Here is a 23,172-nt window from a genome sequence, read left to right as displayed (position 1 = left end):
AGGACGGGGTCCTCGCTCGCTCGGGCCGCGAATTTCTGGTTCGGGGTATGGTGGGGTTTTCTGGAAGGGGAAAGGGGCGGCTGCTCCTGGCCGCCCGGCGGGGCCAACCCCGGGGCCGCCTGGGGAGCACGGCGGGCCCCGGGGCAGCAGAGAAGCCGCGGGGCCGGGCGGGAGCCAATGGGGGCTGACGCGGCCGTGTGACAGGCGGGGCGGCCGCTGCCCCCGCCGGGCCGGGGCGGGGAGCCGGCACAGCAGAGCGCGCCGCGCCGCTCGGCAGCATCATCCGAGGCTGCGGGGCTGACACACGCCTCCATCCTCCTCTCCTCGGGTAGCCGCTCACACACGCCTCGCCGCGGGCGGAGCGGAGCCGAGCCGAGCCGAGCGGGGGGCGCCGCGGCAGACAAAGCAAAGATGGCAGGGATCCTCGCCTGGTTCTGGAACGAGCGGTTCTGGCTGCCGCACAACGTCACCTGGGCGGACCTGCAGAGCACGGAGGAAGCCGCCTTCCCGCAGGCGGAGGACCTCTACCTCGCCTTCCCCCTGGCCTTCTGCATCTTCATGATCCGGATGCTCTTCGAAAGGTAACGCCGAGCCGCCCGCGCCGCCCCGGGCTCGGCGGGGCTTGGGCGGGCCGCGCGGCTTGCGGCGGCCGCTGGCTCGGTCGCTCACTGAGGGGCAGCCGGGGAACGCTGCCTGCCCGGCGTCCTCCTCCCGCCGCCGCCTCTCTCCCGGCCTTGCCGGGCCCTTGCGTTTTCCCTCCCCACTCGGTCGGTCACGTAGCGGGCCCTGTGCGGGAAGGTGGAGGCGTTCGGGGTAGCCGGTGCTCCTCTCCCGCTGTCCGCAGCGCAGCCCGGCGCGGGCGCTAGGAGGCGAGGTCTCCCCGGCAATGGGCGCAGCCCGCCCTCCACCTGCGGCGGCCTCGGCGCCCGGTCCGGTGACGGTGGGAGAAGGGCCCTCCGGCACCTGTGCGAGCCGGGGCCTGCCGGCCCGCGGGCTGCTAGCTGCGGCGGAGTCCCGACCGCCCTCCTGAGGGAAGCCCCGCAAGAAGCGCTGTGGGGACGGGGCGGGAAACTGTCCCGGCGGGAGGGCTGGCGCGTGCCCCCGCCGCAGGGCCGCGCTACGGGGAGGGAGCCGCTGCGCCGCGCGCGCCGCGCCTTGCGCCGTGGGGCCGGACCCGGCCTCGCTCCCGCCGGCGGCGCGAGGCGCTGTCGCCGCGCGGCTGAGGCGGCGGCTGAGGAACCTGCGTGCCAGGTAGGAACGGGGGGGAGCTCGGTGGTGGGCGCCAGCCTGAGCGTGAGGGCTGCCCTGTGGCCCAGCCGAGTTTTGCCCGGCTGGTTTGTGCCGTAGCGGCGTGAACCGTCCGTGCCGCGTGTCGGAAATAGCCGGGCGCTCAGAGGATGAGGGATCCCGGGGAAGAAACGCTCCAGAGGTGGTTGTTCATCGCTGAACCAAACTCAGCGTTCTGTGAGACTGCTGAATTTAAAACGCACAAATATTTAAACACAAGGCATCAAACTAATGATAGGTCAACAGCGAGTGTTTATTTTCCGTGAGTGTTTCCTGACAGGTGTTGAGCAGAGGCCGCCTGTCGCGGGGAGGCAGCTGAAGCGAAGCGGGCCGCTCGCTGGCACGCGCGGCTGTGCGGCCTGGCAGAGGTGGTGTTCCCTCCACCTGCAGAGAACAAAAGAACAACTCCCTGTGCCCACACCTACATGCTTGCAGTACTGTCTTCCTAGGCAATGCTGTTAGGATAGTCAAGGAAGATAAAGGAAGACCAATAGTTACCACGTGCCAGTGGAAGGCTATAACGATTCTTAAAAAATGATAAAATAGCTGATCTGCCAGGTAGCACTCTGCATGTCCTAAGCAGTCCCTCGCCCTGGTTAGAATATGGCACCTGGGATATTGGTTTGTGAAAAACTTGGCTGTTTCCATGACTCAGTTGAGAGGACCATGTTATTTTGAAAAATAAGCTGTCGTGGGCTGTTATTAACACCTGTTTTGCTTTACAGATTTTCTGAAAAAGTCAGCAAAACTTGTGGTCTGCCCGAAAATCTGAGGTTCTCAAAGGTTAAATGCTTATCCTGAGTTAAATACTGCAATATAGTTAAAATTTGAATGCCAAGTAATACTTGGATAATGTAAAATGATCACTGTTTCTTTTGTCCTTTGCAGTCTGTACAATGTGTGCTTTTGAGTGCTGAAAGTGGGTGTGTGATGTTGCATCTCTTGCCATCTGAACTCCAGTATGTATCGCAGCAGGGCTGTGTTTAGATGGAGAAACAGTTAGTCAGACCATTTCAGCCTAAACTTAGAATCACGTTGTTTCTGCTAGTTCTGATGTGGCTGTTGTTAATGTTGTAGAAGTTACTCTGGTTATATAGTAGTTTGTATCCACTCCCTCTGGTTATTTTTCTTCATTCAATTAAAGTAATTTTAAATTTTGCAGTACATCATATTTATAAGTATTAGCTATACAGATGAGGAAAATCAGTATGTTTTTATAATTATCTTATATTCATTTGGCTACTTCTGAAATTTAGATCTGGAAATGCATTCTGCTACCCTGATAGTAGGTGAGACCTCCAAGGAGGTGTTATTAACAATTACATATTTTTTTCTTTTTTAATTTCAAATCAATTCCAAAACTCCCCTGTGAGAGTAGGATCAGACCATTTTGGGTGGGATTAATCCACACAGCATGGTACAATTGTGGGTTTTTTTTTCACGTAGAGCATTTTATTAAAGCAGGCTGAGGAAAAGTGACTGAACCTGCTTCCACTGATCAAAGCAGGTGGATTGTCTCTGACTTGAATAGGGGGATGATCAAGCCTTATTATTGCTCATTAGTAATTTATTTTGTCAGACCTCTGTGCTTTGTTTGTTGGGAGCCACAGAAGTGCCTTATGCACATCATTAATTAAAGGCTTGCAATTATTTAGATTGGTAAGGCTATGCAGATCTGGAAGGGAAAAGAGAGTATCTATTAAACTGGTAAGTTTTCATTCTTCTGTGTATTAAAGCAGCCAATTTTTTTTTTTCAAAACTCAAGTGATGGATGACTGATGTTGTACATGATACATCCAGGAATAAGCTTTTGCAGATGTGTAACGGTTCCATGTTTTTGTAATGGTAGCAACTCAAGAAAAAAAAAATAGATACTGTAATACATTAAAAAAAGAAGCCTACTTTAAATTCATGGTTACACTGCAGTATTTGTTACATCAGTGTATTCTCGATTTAGTTTTGTAAGGTACCTAATACAGGTGCTCTTGTAATTCTTTATACTGGTAGGTAAGCAGCCACAAGGTGTTAAGAATCAGATTACATATTTTATATCCATTATTTTCAGACTGCTAGGCTGCTGGAGCAGTATGGTTTTACTTCTCTTGCTGTGAAAGGTGATTTGGCTTTATGGATCTTCACAGTAGTAAAAAAATGTGGTTCAGGGCGAGCTGTGATTTGGACTTCATGTGACTGCTTACAAAGTTCTTGATATGTTTGGGAGATAAAACTTGTCATGCTAAGTGTTAAAAGTTGACTTCATTTGTATATGTTTATATTCTATAGGCATATATTTGTGTATATGTTTGTGGGTACAATTGGAATGACAGAACTTGGAATTTTTATTCTATAGGTATTCCCCTATTAATAAACAGAGTTAGTTCTACTGGCATTTTATTTTATTTTATTTTATTGTTACTGGTTGGTGAATCAACTAACCAAGTCAAGAAAAGAACCTAGATGCTTCTGAAAGTTTTTTTTCCTCCTTTCAAATAAACTACTTTTTGTTGATTTCCTTCTCCTGCCATCCCTGACCAGCACTTGAATTCAAAGGAAAAAGTAGATTAGAACACTAAGTGTATGCTGAATCGCTTCAGCAATTGGATCTGATGATGATGAGTGCTCTTGGAATAAGCTTTGCTCTGAAGTATAATCTCATAAACATGAGATTTAGTGGATCTATCTGCTGAGGCCATCACAGTTATGGATGAGGTGCTAAAATACCTTAACAGCCTTTTCTCTTTCCCCTTCCTTCTCATTCATCTCTTTCTTTAGACACAAAGTATATTTAAAAAAACTATAATAATTAGGCACAAAGATAGTGTTACCTAGCAATTTGGAAGACGGCAGGACTTTAGCCATGCAGTGGTAATGTGGACACATATTTCTTCATACTATCTATCCATTTTGTGTCTTTTTAAAGGTGTGTAAGCAATTAAGGATCTCCTGTATTATACACAACCTTCTGCTAAGGAGATAATATAAGGGCTCAATAATACCAGTCTCTGTCTCCCTGGATCTTTTCTAGTTCTAGTGCAGGCAAGACAGGTTAAAGCTGAACTGAAACTGGTTTTGCTAATAGCAGGGTGTTGTAGTTTTGATTGGCCTAAAAAGATAAAGAAATATCTGTCATTCTGGGAAAATACAATTTTTCTTCCTTTTTTTTTTTATGGGATCACAGGCAGTCTTCTCCCTCTGCGCTTGACCTCACTTGCTCAGAAGCAGTGTCCTTTCCTATCCTTCCAAGCATGTCCTCCTTGAGAGGCATGTGATTATATGAAAAAAATATTCACTCAGCAATTGGTGTGCTTGTTGGATGCAAAACAAGAGGGTAACACCTCTGCTGTAGAGACTTCTATCAAGGGAAAAGTTGGCTGAATCCTTCAAAAGAAGTGCTAACTAAACAGATTTCTGACGTGGTCTGGCAATCTTCTGAGTCAAGTAGTCTGAACTACTGCTTTCTTTTTCACTTGCCTCATATCTCACGTTTCTTATATCTCATGTTTACATTGTAGTTGCAGTATACTTTATTTCCCCCACCTCGTAAGCAACAGTTTGGGCTCAGATCTAATGAGATCACTCCATAAATCAGCAAAGTAGGTTTATAATGCCTTTATTGTCCTCTGGCCTTTGACTGGTGAGGTGGGTGGGGGAAGGCAGTTCTCAAAAGTGAAGCTGGTATTCCTCACTTGATGGAATGGCTCATATGGTTAGGGGTAGCTTGATTTTATGTGGCAACAGCTCTTCAGCTGCACTGATTTAAACTGAGCCAGACTAATAATTTACAAACACTCAGATCAAGATACTCTAGGCATTGAATGTATGGAAATTCATGGCTTTTGTATGACATTTAGCTTTTATAATGATATTTCAGCCTCAAAGGTAACCTCAGCTGAATTCCATTTAGTATGACACAGTAGAATTCCTAGTGGATCAGGGTGACATAATATGATGACTGTGTGTGCACGTATGTGTATAAAAGTATTTTGCTAACTGTAAAAATTAATTCAGGTGACAATACATTAAAGCCTTGCAAGTGTTTCTGTTGTGTGCTGTATACATACAAAATCAATTTTCATAATCTCTAAGACACCTGCTATCAGTGCTTTCTTACAACAACGAGGAGGCTAGACAAGATACAGAATTTGGAAGAGGGTGTACAAACTTAGTGTATTTCCAGCAGCCCAAAACCTCTTCTGGGGAGCTTGGGTGGGGCAATGATCATTACTACTATAAAAAGCCCTTTGTAGGCTGTGATATTTGTAGATTTCTTGCTTAGTTCCCTGTGTGTTAGGTGAAATTTGATCATTCAGGTATAATTCACTTGTGTCTAAGTGTATGCACATGTTCACTGACAATAACTTTCAGTTTTTTTCTGAATTTTTTTTTATAATTTCTTTTTTTCATAAGATGACCTGTAAGGGTTTTTTTCTTTGATTACTATTTAGTAACTGCTTAATTCAGTTGAAATGGAATAGGATGTTGAAACTGATAACTTTCTGTGAAAAGATACAGGCAATATAAAGGAAATAACCGAAAAAGCTATTTGTTTTCTACTTTAAACGTATTTATTTTCAAAATAGTAATAATTGACCATTAGCAGTAAATAGCTTTAAAATGAATTTATATCTTGCTTATTGTATTATCTATTTCTCTGAGCTTCTTTTCATTGATTATTAACTTTCTGTCATTTATTATTTTTCTTTATGTAACCAATTTCTGTGTCCTAGGGTTGCAGTGTTTGAACTTTAGCAACTAACAAAAAAAAAAAGTGGGTTTTTTTGTTTTTGTTTTTTTTTTACCTGGAGAGCCATTTTCTGTCTTGGCATGAATGGAGCTCTGTCTTACTAGCTCTAACCAGTGCAGTATACACTCACCCACCTTGATTGTGTTTGTGTTGGCTAGTATACATCTTTGTTGTGTAATGTAGTTGTGTGTTCAGATGTAAGCTGAGAGTGTTCCTTTAAAAGAAGGTGGAGTGGATAAAATGCACACCATCTGTAGATACACATTAGTGCCAATCTCAAAATTGAGAGTTAAATGGGAAATATGTGTTGCGTTCCAGCAGAGAATGCCATTTAAACTGATTTCTAAAATACCCAGGTGACAGAAGTGTGACAGCCAAACCACAGCTCAGTTGAGGGAAAGATTTCAGTGACAGGTCACTAGTGGGTACTGGAAGTCTGTCACTGGGGCAGAACTACTCTTGGAGGGTTCTGTCTGAGTGCAGGTTCCAGTTACTGTTAGAAATTCCCATTCAGTTCCTGCCTGGATTCCTGTAACACTGCGCAGTTGGATCCAAATTGCCTGTGGCTCTTTTGGTTGCTCCTGTTTCTGCCTCTGTCCCTGATTCACAGGCGTTTGCTAAGAATTTGTTCCCAGAAAAGGAAGAGCTTCTGGTATGCTGCCTCTTTCTACACATCTGCAGACCAGTGTCTTATAACGCATACACAGTATTTATTAATCTGTGGAATCTGTTCCCTTGACTCTACCTTTAGTTATCTGTCCGCAGTGTAGAGAGGAAAGGGATGCCTGAGCTGAGTAGTTCTTACTTGACTGTGTGTTTCTGTTTTGTTTGTTGTGGGTTGTTTTTTTTTTCCCAACGGTTGTTAAATACTGTATGCTTGCAGTAGTTTGACAGTTAATTAACATTTGGGGTTTCTGTGCCTCTGTCAAGGTGGTCTTGGAGTTCTGACAAGAAAGTTAAAATTACAGCATAAATATATTGCTTATGAAAGTTACATACAACCTTATATAATATTCAGTAGTGTTCTTAAGACTATAATTGGCACCTTATGGGCAGTCAGATGTGTATGATGTGTAGCAACAGTTCCTTGGAGGTGTTCATCTAACACCTTGATTGATATGTGGTCTCCCACACCAGTGACTCTCTTTGCTCATTGGGCACTTACAGATTTTGGGGGTGCAGCAGCGGTGGGCATCCAGGTCAACAGAAAGGAAGGGCAATGCGTAAATCTCTGATCCCTTGAAAGAGGAGGAATCACTGATGTCTTGCTTTAAGGAGAGCAAAGTTTCTGACTGTCAAATGGGCCGAGGTCTTCTGATCTCTGTGAGGAAGTCTTTAGCACATGATCCTTACAGAAGAGTAACTCTACACCATCTGGCATCCATCAGTTTCTCATGAAGATGATATCTTTCAGGTTATTCTGAAGTAGTCAAACTGTGGTGGAGGTGGGAGAGCTGGGGTATGTAGCCTAGGCAGTTATAATCTTAGAGATGGTTTTCATAATGCTGGTGGGCCTGTAACACAAAAATGTGACTTCTGTACCAAAACCAGAGAGTAAATTGTAATGATTTTTTTTTCTGTGTAGTAAATAGCTCTCATAATTGCAAATTTTGCTGTTGGTAAGCTTTCATACTGCTAAGCAATTGTGAAGCCTCATGTAACTGTTACTGATGTAGCATAATCAAATATTAACTTTCAAGGTAATTGCCTGTACAATTACTAGGAGTATCTATGAGCCGTAAATAAGCGTAACATCCAGTTAGCCATGTTGTATATTTTTTAATATGTAAGATACAGATATATTTCTATATTGGCTATTAATTCAAGCTACCTTTTGCACATTGAGAAACAGAATGCCAAGGTTCTTCAGACTACCTTGTATTAATGAAGCATCTTTCAGGTTCACTAACCTAAACCCCATTTTAATATAATAAATGTTGCACTTTAAAGTTTGGTCCGAAATGATGAAAAGCCTTCTTTGTATTCACAGGTCATACTAGGATGGTTAGCACTGTATCTAAATCACTTGCATGTTTTCTCAGTGTGAGTGCAGTAAAAGCTTCCTTTTAATAGTATCTTCCCTTTGGTTTCTTTGTTTCTCCTGTAGGGATGAGGGGAATAACCTATAGTACTATATTAAAAAAAATAAATCTAGCTGACATAGTTACACTGGTGCAAAAAACTTACATTACAGCCCAGACGGTGTTCATTGGCATAAAGTCTTAGATTCCCGAGGCTGTTTGAGTATTTGCGTGTGCGGTAGTATTTGTCTATTTTTTGTAACAAGCTAGTTGTTCTATTTTTAACATTAATGGGATGACCCAGAGGAATAAGTGGCTCTTATTTATTACATGTGGTGTCATCACATCTACTTGTTGCCTGTTTGCCATCCTCTGAGATAAACTTAATGTTGGTTGGAGGGTTTTTTTTGTGGTTTTTTGTGTGTTTGTTTTGTTTTGGTGTGGTTTTTTTTTTTTATTGTTCTGCAAGCAGAAGGGGAAAAAGGCTTAATGGTAATGGTGCTGAAATCCTCATTTTGGAGTTGGCATCTATTCACACCCTTTTTGCCTCTGTTCTGACTGGATTCAGTTCTATACAACATTGTATAGATACTTGAACTTTCACTGGGACTGTTTACTTCATCCCTGGGATGCTCATCCTTATCAAGAAGAGAGTGGAAGCAGAGGCCAGTCTCAGCTTGTACTTTGTGATGATGTTTGGCAGAACTTTAAGCTATGAAAGCTGCTTTTGCAGCAATACTGTCTACCTGGACAAGTGGTACAAATGACCATAACTGCCTAGACTAATGAGAGATGCTTTCATGCAGTGGCAGTGAATTGCTTATTTGGAAAGAAGTGTGCTGTACTGTGCAAAGTAACTCTTTACCTTGCGTACTGAAAAGCAGTTGCTGTTCACAGAAGCAATGTGCAGAGATCAGAGTAATACATTGTTATACGCCTTGTGCTTTCTTTGCTTGTGTCTGTTGTGACTGCGTGGTGTATCTTGTTGCTGAGAGACATGGAGTAGTCCACGTAGCTGGAGACAGACTGCCTGGTATGCTGTCTTGAAGGGGACAATCTGAACAAGGTATGTTCCTCAAGAAGTATAGAAATTAGCCTCGATAGAGCATCTGCTGAAACTTTGTAGGTGGGCAGCGTAAACGTGGAACACTAGTATAAACCTGTGGGCATTACAGCATGACAAAGCAGACAAAATTAAATCTACGTGAAATAAGTGAGCTGAGAAATTTTGGGGGCAGTGGGTAAACTCTGGTAGTGGTGAGCTGCTCTGATGCACTCCCCAAGCAGGAGGAGGCTTGCTCAACTGGGGAGCTGGAGGGCTCCAGACTCTCACCACCTGACTGTCAGGGCTGTGGCTTTCCTGAGCACTGCTGTAGCAGTAGAGACCAGTGAGTCACCAAGGCCAGAACCCCCCTTGCAACTGGTGGGACCAGTTGCTTCTGTTGAAAACGAAGGTTTAGGTAGGTAGTGGGTCATGAGTGGGAATGTGCCTGTTGACAAGTTTTTCCACAGTTGTCCATTAGTTTTTCTTGAGCTTCCTGCTGTTTACTTGTGGTTGTCCAAAGCATGTTGCTGGATGAGATGATCAGGTCCAGTTGGGTGTTTTTATTCCCCTTAGGGGTGTCATGTTGGAAAGAAGCCATTGAGAAAAAGAAGAGCAAGTGGTTAGACCACAAGCAGGAGCCTGTTTTGTGTACGCTGAAGCAATAATTGGGTGGTAATTGGGTGGCTGATACTTATCTGTCAACTTTTCCCACATACCTAGTATGAGAGAAGGGAGAGAACTGATACAATAAGAGAGTAGCCTGAAAATATCAACAGTTCCAGTGCCAAATTCTCCCCAGGGTTACAACAACCATTGTACTAAATTAATTTTGAAGTGATTGCATTGATGTGATGATGACAAATTGAACTGCAAATGGGAGTCCTGGGAGCACTGGTGGACAACAAGCTGAGCATGAGCCAGAAATGCAGCAGCAGCATTGGGGAAAGCATTGCCAGCAGGTCAAGGGAAGGGATCATTCTCCTGTACTCGGCACTGGTGAGGCCATGTCTGGAGTGATCAGTCCAGTTTTGGTCTCCCCTCTACAAGACATGAACATACTGGAGTGAGGGTAGTGAAGGGCTCTAAGATGATTAAGGATTTGGAGCATCTGATATATCAGGAGAGACTGAGAGCTGGGATGGTTCAGTCAGGAGAAGAAAAGGGGGGATCTTATCAGTGTGTACAAATACCTGCTAGGGAGAGTAAAGAAGGCAGGGCCAGACTCTTCATAGTGGTGTCCAGTGAAAGGACAAGAGGCAAAAAGCAATTGATATGCAGGAAATTCTGTTTGAACACAAGAACAAACTTTTTCCTGGGATGATAGGGAAACACAGGGACAAGTTACCCAGAGAGGTTGTGGAGTCTCCAGTTGTGAAGATACTCTGGCATACCACAACAGGGTATGGTCCTGCTCTAGTTTTCCTTGCTGTGAGTAGGGGGCTGGACTTGGTGATCTCCAGAGGTCTCTTCCAACCTCAGTGATTCTGTGAAATCATAAACCTCACTAAATGGCAGGGCTCCAAAGGGTTTCTGGGATCCTATGTGTATGAAGTTTGTATTGGAAACCTGAAGAGGTGAGGATTAGGTTGAAGTTCACTGTAAGCCTGCAGAAGAAACTTAATTAGGGCAGAGCAGATAATGTTTGATTGATTGGACATCTGGATTTCCCATTTCCTGTAGAATTTTTTTTTTACTTTATTGTAGTCTGGCATGAGCAGACAGGATGTAAGTCAAGAAATAAATGTGGACCTGCTCTACCTAAGACAGAAATTACCTTATGGGTACCCAAAATGAAGTGCAAGTTGCTGTGGTATAAACACATCCTGCTCCCTTCTAGGATCAATATGTGGAGTCTCCTACAGCATTAAATTTGATTATAACAGGCAATTTTGAGGATAATTTTAGTTTTGTTCCCCTTAAGTTGATTCTTTTCCACACGGCAATGTCTTCAAGATAATTTTGTTTTTGAAAAAAATTCTCAGAAAGAGGTGCTTAGGAGACAGGGAATGGTGATCACATGCCTTACTGGAAAAGCTTTTATTGCCTTTGTGTTCAACATAAAAGTAGATCAGTGTTAGGGAAAAAAAACCCAACCAACCCCCAGAGAATTACACAGAGTAATTTATACGCTACAGTATATTGTATTGCTCTGATGTAATGCTTTTTTTTTTTCTGTTTCATTAAAGATAATTAAATTGTTAAAAATATCTTTAAGACCAGCTATAAAATATGGACTTGCCTAGAAACTAATGTATTTCAAAATGTCAGTTGTTGGGGTGGTAATGAAACAATTTGATATTTGACAGAAGAAACACACCCTATGTCCTAATTAGAAGAACTCTGGTGTATGCTAACCTGGAATTGTTATTTTCTATAGCATTTATAGGAAATGTGAAAAATATTTGGTTTTCTTCCAGTTTGGAATGAAATGGAAATTTAGAAATGTCAAAATTTCCATCAGGAACAGATGTCCTGACTTTCAGCCAGCACTGATAAATGGGTCTGGTTACATGATAACGATGTAGAGATAAAAATGAAATCTCTATAGCATTGCCAGCCTCCAAAAGCATACATTCTTGACCAGCTCTTAATTTAAGAGTTATTCAGTTTGTATCTGTATGCATGGTGTACAGAAAGTTTGGTTGTGGGGTTTTTTAGTTTGTATTTCATTTTATTTAAGAAAAAAACTAATCTCTGAACAGGTTGATTTTCTTAAAAATAGGCTAATGGTTTGCTAGAATCATGGCAAGAACTCAAATCTCTAGCCTGGCATTTACCTTCAGTTGTCAAGATGAAAAGTGCGCTAGTAGAAATGGAAGAATGCTACTTCATCTTACTCTTCCATTGAGAGCTGACTTCAAGGTTTGAAGAGAAAGTAGCACTTTGTATCCATCACCATAGTATGACCTGTGTCTTGCCTTGTGTCCTGATTGGAATAACTCTGGCATACCACTAGAGTAACCTTAGAGCTTTAAATACTAATAACAAATCATATTCTCAAGTAAGGTGCCTTAAAGAATAGAAAACAAAGTTACCTTGAAGCATCTGCTTTTACACTTGTTTTTAAGTGCATTGTAGTTAAATCATTTTCCCTATTATGGAGGGTGTATTTAGTGGTGGTATGGGGCTTTTGTGGTTTTTTTGTTGTTGTTTGTTTTTGTTTTATTACCATGCTTTTGTTTATACCTCAAAACATGGCAGCCATTATATCTTTGAAGAACCAGGGCTGTATGAATATACAGCTAGAATTTGGGATTCTGATTGTTTCACATCTGCTATGGAATCTGCCTATTGATGATTCAAAAAGAATGCATTGTTTTGAGGCAAAGCATGTGTTTCCACACTAACACTTCTCATCTTACAGCTGTGCCCCATCTCAAAATAATTTTCCCTTCCATGTCTTATAAGTTAAAATTAAGGTATATTCTGGTACCTGCTATGTGTCCTTCTGATCTTCATCTCTTCTGTGTGACCTGTAAATGTTTTCCTGCTCTCCATCTGCTCCCATCTTATTTTCTGTTTTTATTTGCCCTTTTGTGGATTCCCTCCCTCTGCCCTCCTGCCTTTGAACAAAAGCTGTCTATCCATGCATGATGTGCTGCAGAGCTGCTGGTGGCAAACAAAGGCAGATCTGAAGTTTCTGTTTTGAGGCTTGTCCATCACTGCCCAGTTCTAGTGTTTGGAAGAGCCAGCAACTGAAGTAGAGAGGAAGCAAAGTTTTTTGCCCATCTTCAGCTGTCACAGTGTGTGGCGACTCTTATCATTCAGGTGAGCTGCTCTTCCATTGAAACTTTATTAGAGAGCAATGATAGAGTATTTCAGGCTCGTAACTTACCTTTTAATATGGCATTTAGTTGTAAAAATAGCCACAGAGGAAGGCCTGCTAAGTGCAGCGGTATGTAGGAAGACTGATTTGGGTTGGGAAAGGGTTTCAAGATGATCCTTGATAAAATCAGGATCTTTCTCAGTTTGGTGAGAAAAGACTATGTTGGTCATTTTAATTGCAAAACCCTCAAAGTGTTTATTAGGAAAAAATATAGCTTCTTTCACATTTTCTTCCTACAAAGTCTTGTGTCTATACCAGGAAATACTTCCTGAAAAATTGTTTGGAAATAACATCCCAAGGTCCATACATCAGGCTAGCTGTCTCACTTATGATATTAGTATTTGCTTTCCTATATGAATTTTAACATAAACAGTGCCTTAATTTTGTGAAACTGTATTACATGCATAAAGAAAGCTATGTCACACAGTCTTGTCTGATTGTTTGCGTATGTTAAGGTCTCTGGTGATATAAATCACAGTTGGTTTGAGAGTGGTCAGACATTTTTACCATTCTATATATCTATATATAGAACTCTAGGGTCTATATTACTCTTTAATATGATTTATTTACTCACAAAGGTCCTGAATTGGATCATGTGCCAATATAAATAAGAAATTAGCTGCAGAGTCCGGTGTTATATCAGCATAAAACCTCTGTGAAAGATGAGAAATTGTATATCGCTAGGTATGGTCACGTGTAACCATCTGATTACTGTTTTAGTAATTAAGAAGCAGAAGCCATTCAGTCTGTACACCTAGGTAGAAATCACATATGTACGTGTGTGTGTATATATAAAACATAATATAAAAATCCATTTGTCTTTCCTTAACTGTCACGTTTCCCCCCTACCCCATTTTTTCCAGGACTAGTAGTATGTGTGCAGCCATGGAGTATTGTGTCTGAAAATGTCACTCACAGAAGATTAGTTAACATTTGATGTTAACTAGAAAGACTTATCCCTTTTTGAAAGTAAGATGTGGGCCTCTGCTCCTACATGGTGTAAGGTGGTTGGTCAAAGGGATTACGTGATAGCTGCCTTATTCCTTCCCTTGGTCCCTTTTAAACAAGAGCATCTCTAATATTGACTAAAGGCATCAGGTCTGCAACTCGGTGACAGACTATTGGTGAACGCCTTGTGGACAGCTTTCTTGTGGCCTGCCCTGATTCTACTTTTGCACAAAGCTACTTGGTGGTGGAGAGGAAGGTCTGATATATCTGTGCAGTGTCAGCATGTATAGAGTAGCCTGGAAGGAGTATCCTTGTGTTGCTCTAACAGGCACTGTGCTGCAGCTGCATTGCTGTCAGTCCAGGTGGCAAGTAGCTTAATGTGAACCCAGGTGTTCCATGTAAACTGTAGTCATTGCCAGTTACAATGTAAGCATCTATTAAGAGCTCTATTGAGTACACACAAACAGAAGAAGAAAAGTATCATATATGGAACAAACATCATCAAGGATGACGATTGTGTGATTTAGAGAGTACAAGTGGGTGGGTGTGTACTTGTGGATATTAAATAGGTTATAATGATGACCTCCAAGACTGTCTCAACAAGCTTCCCACTCTGCTTCACAACAGTGCTCTTTTTGCCTTGCCTGGTAGTGCTGCAGGTATTTATTTATATTCAATGACATAAAGAGGCCTCTGAATAAGTACACTTGCATAATGAAAAGCACACTGGATCCACCCTGTATTTTCTTAGAGTTCCCCTTTAACCAAGCTCTCTTTAAGTGAAGGCTTGGCAAATGTCTCCCCTCAGCTTTGCCCACAGAATAGCAGTCATCAACCAGAAAGCTTAATCTCAGGAGTGAGCTCTGCATCCTCCAGAGCCTCCACAACTCTGGCCTGTGGGACAGTGATTGCAAGTAGAATGATCTGGTTTTGCTGTTGATATTGAAAGAGCAAGGCTTCTGACCTCAGGAGGTCTAACTTTGAGTGTTAGAGTAAAGAAGAGGACTAAAAATTAGTGTGCTTGTGTTCTCTGCAGATGATTTTGAATGATCTATTATGTAGTCTTAGGGCCTTGGGATTCTTTTTTTATGAGTGTAAGAACAGTAACTGCTTCTTGCTTCTAAAATGTTTTTACATTGTTTAATGAGAACTATCGTGGATAGCGAAAAGTTTTCAGAACTTACTGCAAAGTTGAGGCATTCTGCTGAACTCCTAAACTCCGTTCACCTTGGACAGTTTACAGTCTTACAGGTGTAGTTGCTTCTGTTCTGGAATAACTTCAGAATATAAGGGGGAGGAAGAAAGATGGAAAATTTCATCTTTACACTTGAGTTTCCTGGGGTATTTTTCTCCCGATCTCCTAAATGAGACTAAGTGTTAGGCCCCAGTGACTGACATTTGCCGTCAATTGTATGAAGCATCCACTTCTAAAAAAATGCTATTAACTAGTCTTATTCCTGCTTTGGCAAGGAGAGACCTGGAACAATTTAACTACAAAATATGCAGAACTTGTGGGAATCCTCATCAGAAGTCTGTTCTGGAGAAACCAGATCTTGAAAAAGGCACTTGCAGCTATAAGCTGTAGTGGCCACTGGAGAGTTTGCTTTTTTTACTTATCAACACCTCTTAAATATTTTCTTACCTGGAAATTTTCCAGCATATTGCTTAAAAGAAACAGTAGAAATACTCTTCATGGTATTAAAGTGCAAGCTGTCAGACTGTCTTAATTTTAATAGTATCACCTTGCTTTGCCATCCACTTACAGTGTGCCCAGAAGAGTCATGCAAGGTTGGGTTTTTTTTTCCCTTCCTCATTCCTTACCTCTAAAATTGTATTGAAAACATAGTAATAATAATGGTGTTGATAATATAATATTTACCTGTTCCACAAGGGTGTTTTGAGATGCAGGTCTGTAATGGGAGACTTTAATGCATATGAAGAGTTGAGAAAGTTCTGAGTAAATAATATGATGGCTGTGTAGCTGGCTGTGTGTAGTAAGGCTGTGTAAAGCTGAAAAAAATAGCAGAAGGAAATGCTGATGCTTTTCTATGGAAGCAGAGTATAACACTTGGCATGAAAATCCGCAAGTAAGGGAAGACTGCTATGTGTGGCAGTGCTCTATACCAAAGGAATGTGTCCTCTTTATTTTGGAATGCATTAAAATATATATATTTTAATAATGCTTTCGGACACTTGAATGCTATTTAGGACAGCATATAAAAAGTTATCTTTTATGAAGTTATTGTCCTATAATTGTAATTATAATGAAGGTCTTGTTTTACTCTTAGGCTTTATTTATGACAGTGGTACATTAGTGCAGTGTACTTCAGTTCTCAGCTTAGAGTTTGGGGTTTAGGTCTTGATCCTGCAGCTGGATTATTTATGGTCTAAATGAAATGGTAATAAAATGCAAGTTCTTTTGGTCCTACTGCAGAACAGGCTGAGTGATCAAAGCCTCTTAACTAACAGTGTTAAAATGAGTAATAAAATCAAAAGTTTGAATACTTCTGCACCATCAATAAATATCTGCATCTAAAATGACAGATCACAACAAGTCAACCCCCTCGTGCATGTGAAAAATGCAAATAATTTTTGTGAAGATGTACTGCAGCAACCACATGGCTTGTGGTGTGACAATCTGCTGCTGCTTTTTAGTATCTTGACACTTCTGTTGCTTGGAATATAAAGTTTAGAGAGGTTAATTACTCTCTAAATTCTTCCTGTACTCACTAGGTAAGATTTGTTAATGGAGAGGCTGAGGATCAGAGGTGGAAATGGGGCAGAGAAGTAGAACTAGAAGCAGTATACGGGTGTTTTCTGGAGCGTGGGAGAGGGGAATGAGACTAAAGATAGAGTGTGACGGGGAAAACATGGCCATGATGTATGTGCATGCACCTGGGAGGAATCTGGTGTAACAGGCATGCCCATTTGTTTGTGCTCACCAGAAACAATGTGCATTTGCAACTGCTCCCTTCAGATATACTTCTAAATTCAAAGTTGAGTGAGAACGCTTGTATCCTAGGAAAGGAAGAGACTTGATGTGTGAGTGATTTGTCTGCCTCCAGTTGTGCATGGGACAGATCTGAAAATTCTTAAGAAGAATTAACAGTTGACTTTTTTTTTTTTTTTTAAAAAAAGGCAGTAGAAAGCCGTAGTGTTTGTATCATTGTGATCCTGTCCTACATGGAAGGGTGTAGCATGCCCACACACCATCCCCACCTTATTGCAGCATCTTTAAGGAACACAGATTACAAATAGGAAAGAAAATTAATGCCAGCTGGCTAATGTGACCCAAAATGATTACGGACGAGTATCTGTTTATCTCTGCTTATGGCATCCAGAACTCTGCCACTTGGGAGAGACAGCACCCTTGCTACTCTTCCAAATTAAGTCAATAATAACCTTCCAGGTTTGGTTGGAAAATATAGGTAGTGTTACTTCTGGCAGACCCTGGTGAGAGATTGGATCCTCATCATTCACCAGAGCTCTGGATGGTCAGTGAGACTGGGAACGGAACACTGAAAGGAAATAACAGGAATCTTTATTCAATTTTAAGTAGGGTAGGTGATTTCCATCTGTAGAAGTTAAAATAATATTAAAACAAGCCAATTTCTGATAGCTGAACTGAGACCCTCAAGGACAGGATACGCAATTGGGCATGAGATGAGTTGACATACTGTAGTATGTCAGTATAGCCAGGAAGAACGGGAGATCTTGAAGATGGAGCACGCAGGTGAAATTTGAGTCTGAAGGACCTGTTGTGGGGACATAAGAGACATACTGTTACATACAAAGAGTTCTCTTAAGGCGGTTTCAAGCTTTTTCTTTGAACTGGAAAGAGCCCATTATAGCTGCTTTGCTATTGACAAACGAAGACTGAAAGAATTGTTATTTAAGGTAGAGAGCATTTTCAATCAGCTAGGTGAGACATCCTTCATATCCTTAGGCTATCATGGTACAAAAAGTACTGCTTAAATCATGTAGGGAAACTCACAGTGTGCTGCTCTGATGACTTAATTAGCACTAAAGGTTTATTTTATGACATTAAAAAAAATGCCAAGTAATTGTTCTTGCTTTATGCTATACTGTAAGGGGGCATGTCTGTGTGGATGTGTGCCTATGTAAGAGAGAAAAATGCTAGTGTTCTCTAGTAACCCAGAGCAGCTATGATTCCCTGGATCGTCTAGAAGCACAAGATGTTTTCAGCAATTAATTTATAGACTTAGCAGATGTTCATTATGGCAAGAACCCAATAAAGGACAAGAGCTGTTTTCTGAAAGGCTGGTAGTATGTTTTCCCAATAAGTGAGGCTTAAGAAAGAAATTCACAAACTTCTATTTCCTTATTGAGAAACACCTATTTCATAAGGGAGATCTTTTACTCAGTTTCTAATTAGAACATCAGTCATAAGATGATTTAGTGATCTAACACATGGAATTTAAACAATTGAAAAATTTTGTTTTCTTTATTCAATACAATTTGACTGTTCTTGAGAGCTGCTGTTGAATTGTGTAAAACATTGATTTGAGTAGCTTTTTAAATAAATGAAAGAGAAAGTAATTTCCAACTTGATTTTTGACTACGCTGTAATTTCAGCTGATAGTTTAAAAGTAAAAATAAACTTTGTTTCATATAGAAGGCAAACCTAGTTGACAATGCTGTTCTGCTAGACATCTTTAAAGAACAATGCCACTTTCTGGTTGAATTGTGGGACAAGAAATCATACTTCAGCAAATGAAGCTAATCAAATATTATACAATTTATCTATTGAACAGGATGGGGGGAAAAAAACCTTTTTGAATCTCATACTATTTTTCTCATCCTGGGACAGTACTTAAAAAATGAAGGATAAATAAGAGAAATTTCATTTAGGTAAATACAGGTATTCTATCTGACCTGTGTTAAAAAGATTAATGTGAAATGACGCTTCGAATTTTTATAGAAGCAAAAGATCTTTATTAGGCCATCCATGCATGAGCCACTGCTTAAGAAGAAATATTGAGCATTAAGGTACAGACTTAAAAACTGAATATTGGCTTTGCTTGGAGTGAGTCAAGTATGCTGAGTGCTGAAACCTGGCAGTGTAGTTGTTCCAGAATGTTTTCAGCATGGCAATTTTCTCACAAATGTTTGTTTTCCCTACCTTGCATTGTCCAGCTTCTCACGTCCGCCTCAATAATCCCATTACCCTTTCTTTACTTAACTTCTGATCCAGTAGACATTAAGCAGAGCTTGTTAGATTGTGTTTTGCATCTCATTTAGTCAAGATTCCAAGTGTCCTCGGTCAGGTCCAAAATGCCTCCCCCCTCTAAATGTGTCAGTGTCAAAAAAAAAAATAAAATGAAACAAAAACCAGCCAACCAAAAAGAAATCCCCGAACCTTTTTCCTAAGGATTTCCATAGCTGTTTATCTAAGGTACTGAGGCAATAATTGTTTATGGCTTGCTGAGTTAAGGGTGAAAAATTATCCAAGACTCTGAAAGTTCAGCAGTGACTGCTATAGATAAGATTCAGCTCAGAAACAAGGGCCAGATGGGGCTGATTTATGAGTTATTTAGATGAGTTATGTTTGGCATATCCTTGGCTTCAAAGGAATTCAGCCAAAGGCAGGAAGGGTAAAGGTAAAGAAATACCAAAGACAAAAGGCTCCCCATGCATGTTCTTGAATTTGTGATGCATTCTGTGTAGTCTGCTGCTCAGCTATATACTGTGTTCCAAATGGTTTTTCTGGGAGGTCCGCATTTGTCCTGGGTTTACTAGTGAGAGAAGAAGGCTTTAGTAACATAATACAAACTCCACTGAGCACCTCTGCAGAAAGAGAAATTAAGATGATTTCCATTAATTTGAGCTAAAATGGCTCAAGACTGGATGTATGTTTTGCCAGCCAGATCTGTAGGTGTCATATGCCACAATGTTTTTTTAATTTCCACCAAAGTAAATGAATGAGGGTCTTCTGCCTAACAGCAGCATGGTCCTGCATGCCCCCAGCACTCCTTTCCCACCACTGAAGTCTTTCAGCTGCTTAGAAGCAGAGTATCCTCATCCTCCTTGCATGGCAGGCAGCATGTCCGAAGCCACTGTCACATCGTTAGAGGAAGCGCTTGCCATTAAGAATTGGGACTGGTTCCCCCCCTGGGGCACACCAGCATTCCCTCAGCTGTCAGCATAACATCCTGTGGCACTCAACCCTATGAAGATTGTGGTATGTGGCTTGTCAAACCAGTTAGTTTGGCCACCTCTGCAGTAAGTCAGGAAGTTGATTTCTTTGCCTTCTTACAGTAACTTGTCAGGCAGCATATTGCATGTGGTGGAAATGGAGTTGGATTTGTTTTAGTATTTGGCTGATACAGAATTGTGTATCTTTCCTTTTTTTCTAATTGATGAAACAGAGTGCCTTCTGTCTGCAACAGAAGGAGAGAAATGAATAAAAATGACTAAGCTGAAATTGGACTGAATTGGTCCCTATATCTTATCAAGTGTTTTCTTAAATCTGCATGCCTTTGTGACAGTGAATATATGAATTTTAGTATGAGAGTCCTTTTTTCCTAAAATGTAATTATTTAAAACATACAGGGTGACTAGTAGATACAAAACCTAGTATTATAGTTACTCTTCAGAAATCTAGTACCAAAATGGATGTATTTATGAGGTTTCTAAAACTGTTTAGCACAAAGCTGTAGAAAATGCACTAGCAAGATGTCATTAAAAGCAGCAGATGCTATCATGTTTTTGCTGCAAGCACAGCAAAAGCAAAAACACAGCAATTCCTCTGTTTTTGCCTCTTTCTAGCCTATCTTTGTCTGCCTCTTGCCTCCCTCCCCTTTTATTTTTTGACATGCATAGTTGTTTGGCTGCTAATGGACCCTAGAAGCATCGAGTACATAACACTTTAGGATTAGGATTTGTGAATTGGAGAGACTATAATGATTTAATTTTTCCCCTTCCGTCTGCAGTTGCATAGGTGACCTCCCTGATAAGTACCAGGCAGAAGTAATTTGAGACCTGCATGAGAGGTCTGTTGCGTTCTCATTAATTGATTTCTTCAATAACTGCTGAATGCTAGCAAAAGGGGGAGGACAGCCGGGGAGGAATAGCAGTGAGGTTGACTAGCAAAAGATTTGACCTAGTTTTTTCAGTCCGCATGGCTCTGCAGACAGAATCAGTTATAAATCTGCCTCTTTAGAAGAGCTTTTATTTATTTATTTTTGTTTCCTGCATGAACAGCTGCATGTGTTTTGAATGTTCAAATTTGGTGGGCTAAAATGTAAAATTTTGTCATCATGGTATAGTGTCATGGAAATGTGTATGTATGGTGAGGAATTCTGCTGTATTGCTATGGGCAGGGCAGAAAGCAGAAAACCCTATTGTTCTCTTTTCTGTGTATTTGATAGTTGTGTGACATTACACACTTGGTTTTTTACCCAGCCTGCAATATTACTAAGTGTGTGAAATACAATCACTTTTCACTTTATGCAGGTTGTGTTGTGATGTTCCTGTGCACACAAAGCTAAACAAGGCTGAAAGACCTTTTAAAAAAGTTTTTGGTAACATCTCTAAGCTAGTATTTTTCCCTTCTTATTTCTATTTATATCAGGTGGTCCTGGCTTTTGCTTTGTTTGCTTGTTTATTTTTCTTTCCTTACTTAGCAGTGAAGGACCAGGGATTAGTGCTAAATACTGTAACAGCATGGGGATTCATGACAGGCTGCAGGCTAGTGCTTTGACCTTCCAGATACTCTGGATAAACGTTACAACAGACATCTGAAGGGGGATATTCAGTTGTTGAGTAGGTGTGTGTATAAAGTTTGTCTTCTGATGTTTGTTCATAGAGTTTTCTTTCTAGAGCCATTCGTTAACTGAAGCACGGGGCTTTTTTGTTGACCAACAGGGCTTTTACCTGTTCTGCATTCTTTAATAACTGGTTTTGTTATTGAGCCACTTGCATCTGCTACTGGAAAACCCTACCCAACTGAAAGCCAGGGAACAGACTTCTGCTCCTGCAGCTGCTCTGAAATGTAGCTGAAACTGTACTGGGAGGTTGCATAAAACCCATCCTCGTTGGTTACACCCTGGCTTCCTACCCTCCCTAGCCTGAGGCTCTCCTTCACTGTGGTGAAGAAGGCAGTGGTGCTGGAGCATACCGTGGTGCTGGAGCATACCTTCGTGCAGCTTTGCAGTTTCTTGCTGTTTGCTCTTGATCACTGCTCTCTTACAGCACTGGCTATGCCTCCAGTGTTCGTTCTTGCCAGCTGGAGAGGCTCTTGAAGAGAGTTTCCAGCTTTCAGTCAGCAAGGAGGGGGGGCTGCAGTGATGGGGCAAGAGAAAAGCAGAGATGGTGCTTCGCCCAGGGGAGGTTTTGTAGGCTTCATGGGAACTCCTCCGAGGTTTTCTTTCTCTTTAGCTGCCCTGTATGTGTCAGTCAACAATATTCACATGCTTTAGGCCTGCAAAAGGGTAGCTTCTGCATGCTGCTAACCTTGGTCTAACAGCGTTCCCCAGCCTTCCTTCTTCCATTCCTCTTTGGTTTTGCAGGTGCTTCTCTCTAAAGCTCAGATCATCTCCCTGTAGGTAGAAGCTGATCTTGCAGTGGAGTAAGTTCATCACTATTTCCTCTTCTAAAGTAAAATTTGTGATTATGCCATAGTTCTGTGTATTCTGAAGACTTTTTCTTTGTGTTCCTGGCTGTAGGTGTGGAGCAGTGGTCATACTCTTTGGGAGCCAGGCTGTGTCAGTAACATTTCTCTAGAGGACAATGTCTGACATGCATGTCAAGAAAGTGACTGTCAGCCCAGGAGCTGAAAGGAGGTGCTTGCTCACAGGAGCTGCTCTGAGTATCCTTCTGAGGCATTATGTCTGCTGGCCTGACATTTCCAGTCCCACTCTAAGTGAGCTATGATCTTGGGCTGTGATACTTCCTCATGTATCCAGGATATAGATGTCATGTCTAATTTGTTCTCAAGGGAAGGCAGGGCTTGATCTGTAATTCTGTGTAACATTGGTAATTATCAAGCACTCTCAATGATTGCAAAGCCTTGCCACAGTTCAGACTGTGCAGATACTTAACTGATGTGCATGCTGAATGTTTTGGATTGTATGCAACAGGGAAGTGCAAGGCTCTTAGCAGCACGCTGGCTAAATGCATATGTTGGGATATAGACACTTGCGTTTGCCTGGGCAAACAAGCTGTATGGAGTCTTCAAAATGAGTCCTGCAGTGATTCCTGTGTAGGTATTTCCCCACACTGTTTCATGCCTTCCTTTCTATCTCCTCTTGCCAAGCATACAGCACTCCATGCTTCAAGT

General features: G+C 41.6%; 1 protein-coding gene across 2 annotated transcripts in view; it reads left to right on the top strand.

Annotated features, from left to right (window-relative positions):
- Nucleotides 1-243: 243 nt before the first annotated feature.
- Nucleotides 244-23,172, top strand: part of CERS6 (ceramide synthase 6) — a 128,319-nt gene continuing 105,390 nt past the window's right edge. For both annotated transcript variants that reach the window (XM_055813111.1, XM_013298870.3), the window contains exon 1: nt 244-581. In XM_055813111.1, coding sequence (XP_055669086.1) covers nt 412-581 — 170 coding nt within the window. In that variant the 5' untranslated portion in view covers nt 244-411. The remainder of the gene's footprint in view (nt 582-23,172) is intronic.

The sequence above is a fragment of the Falco peregrinus genome, chromosome 8 (assembly GCF_023634155.1).
Source record: "Falco peregrinus isolate bFalPer1 chromosome 8, bFalPer1.pri, whole genome shotgun sequence".
Lineage (NCBI taxonomy): Eukaryota > Metazoa > Chordata > Aves > Falconiformes > Falconidae > Falco > Falco peregrinus.
Note: the sequence above shows the minus strand (reverse complement) of the source record. Positions and strands in the feature narration are given on the sequence as shown.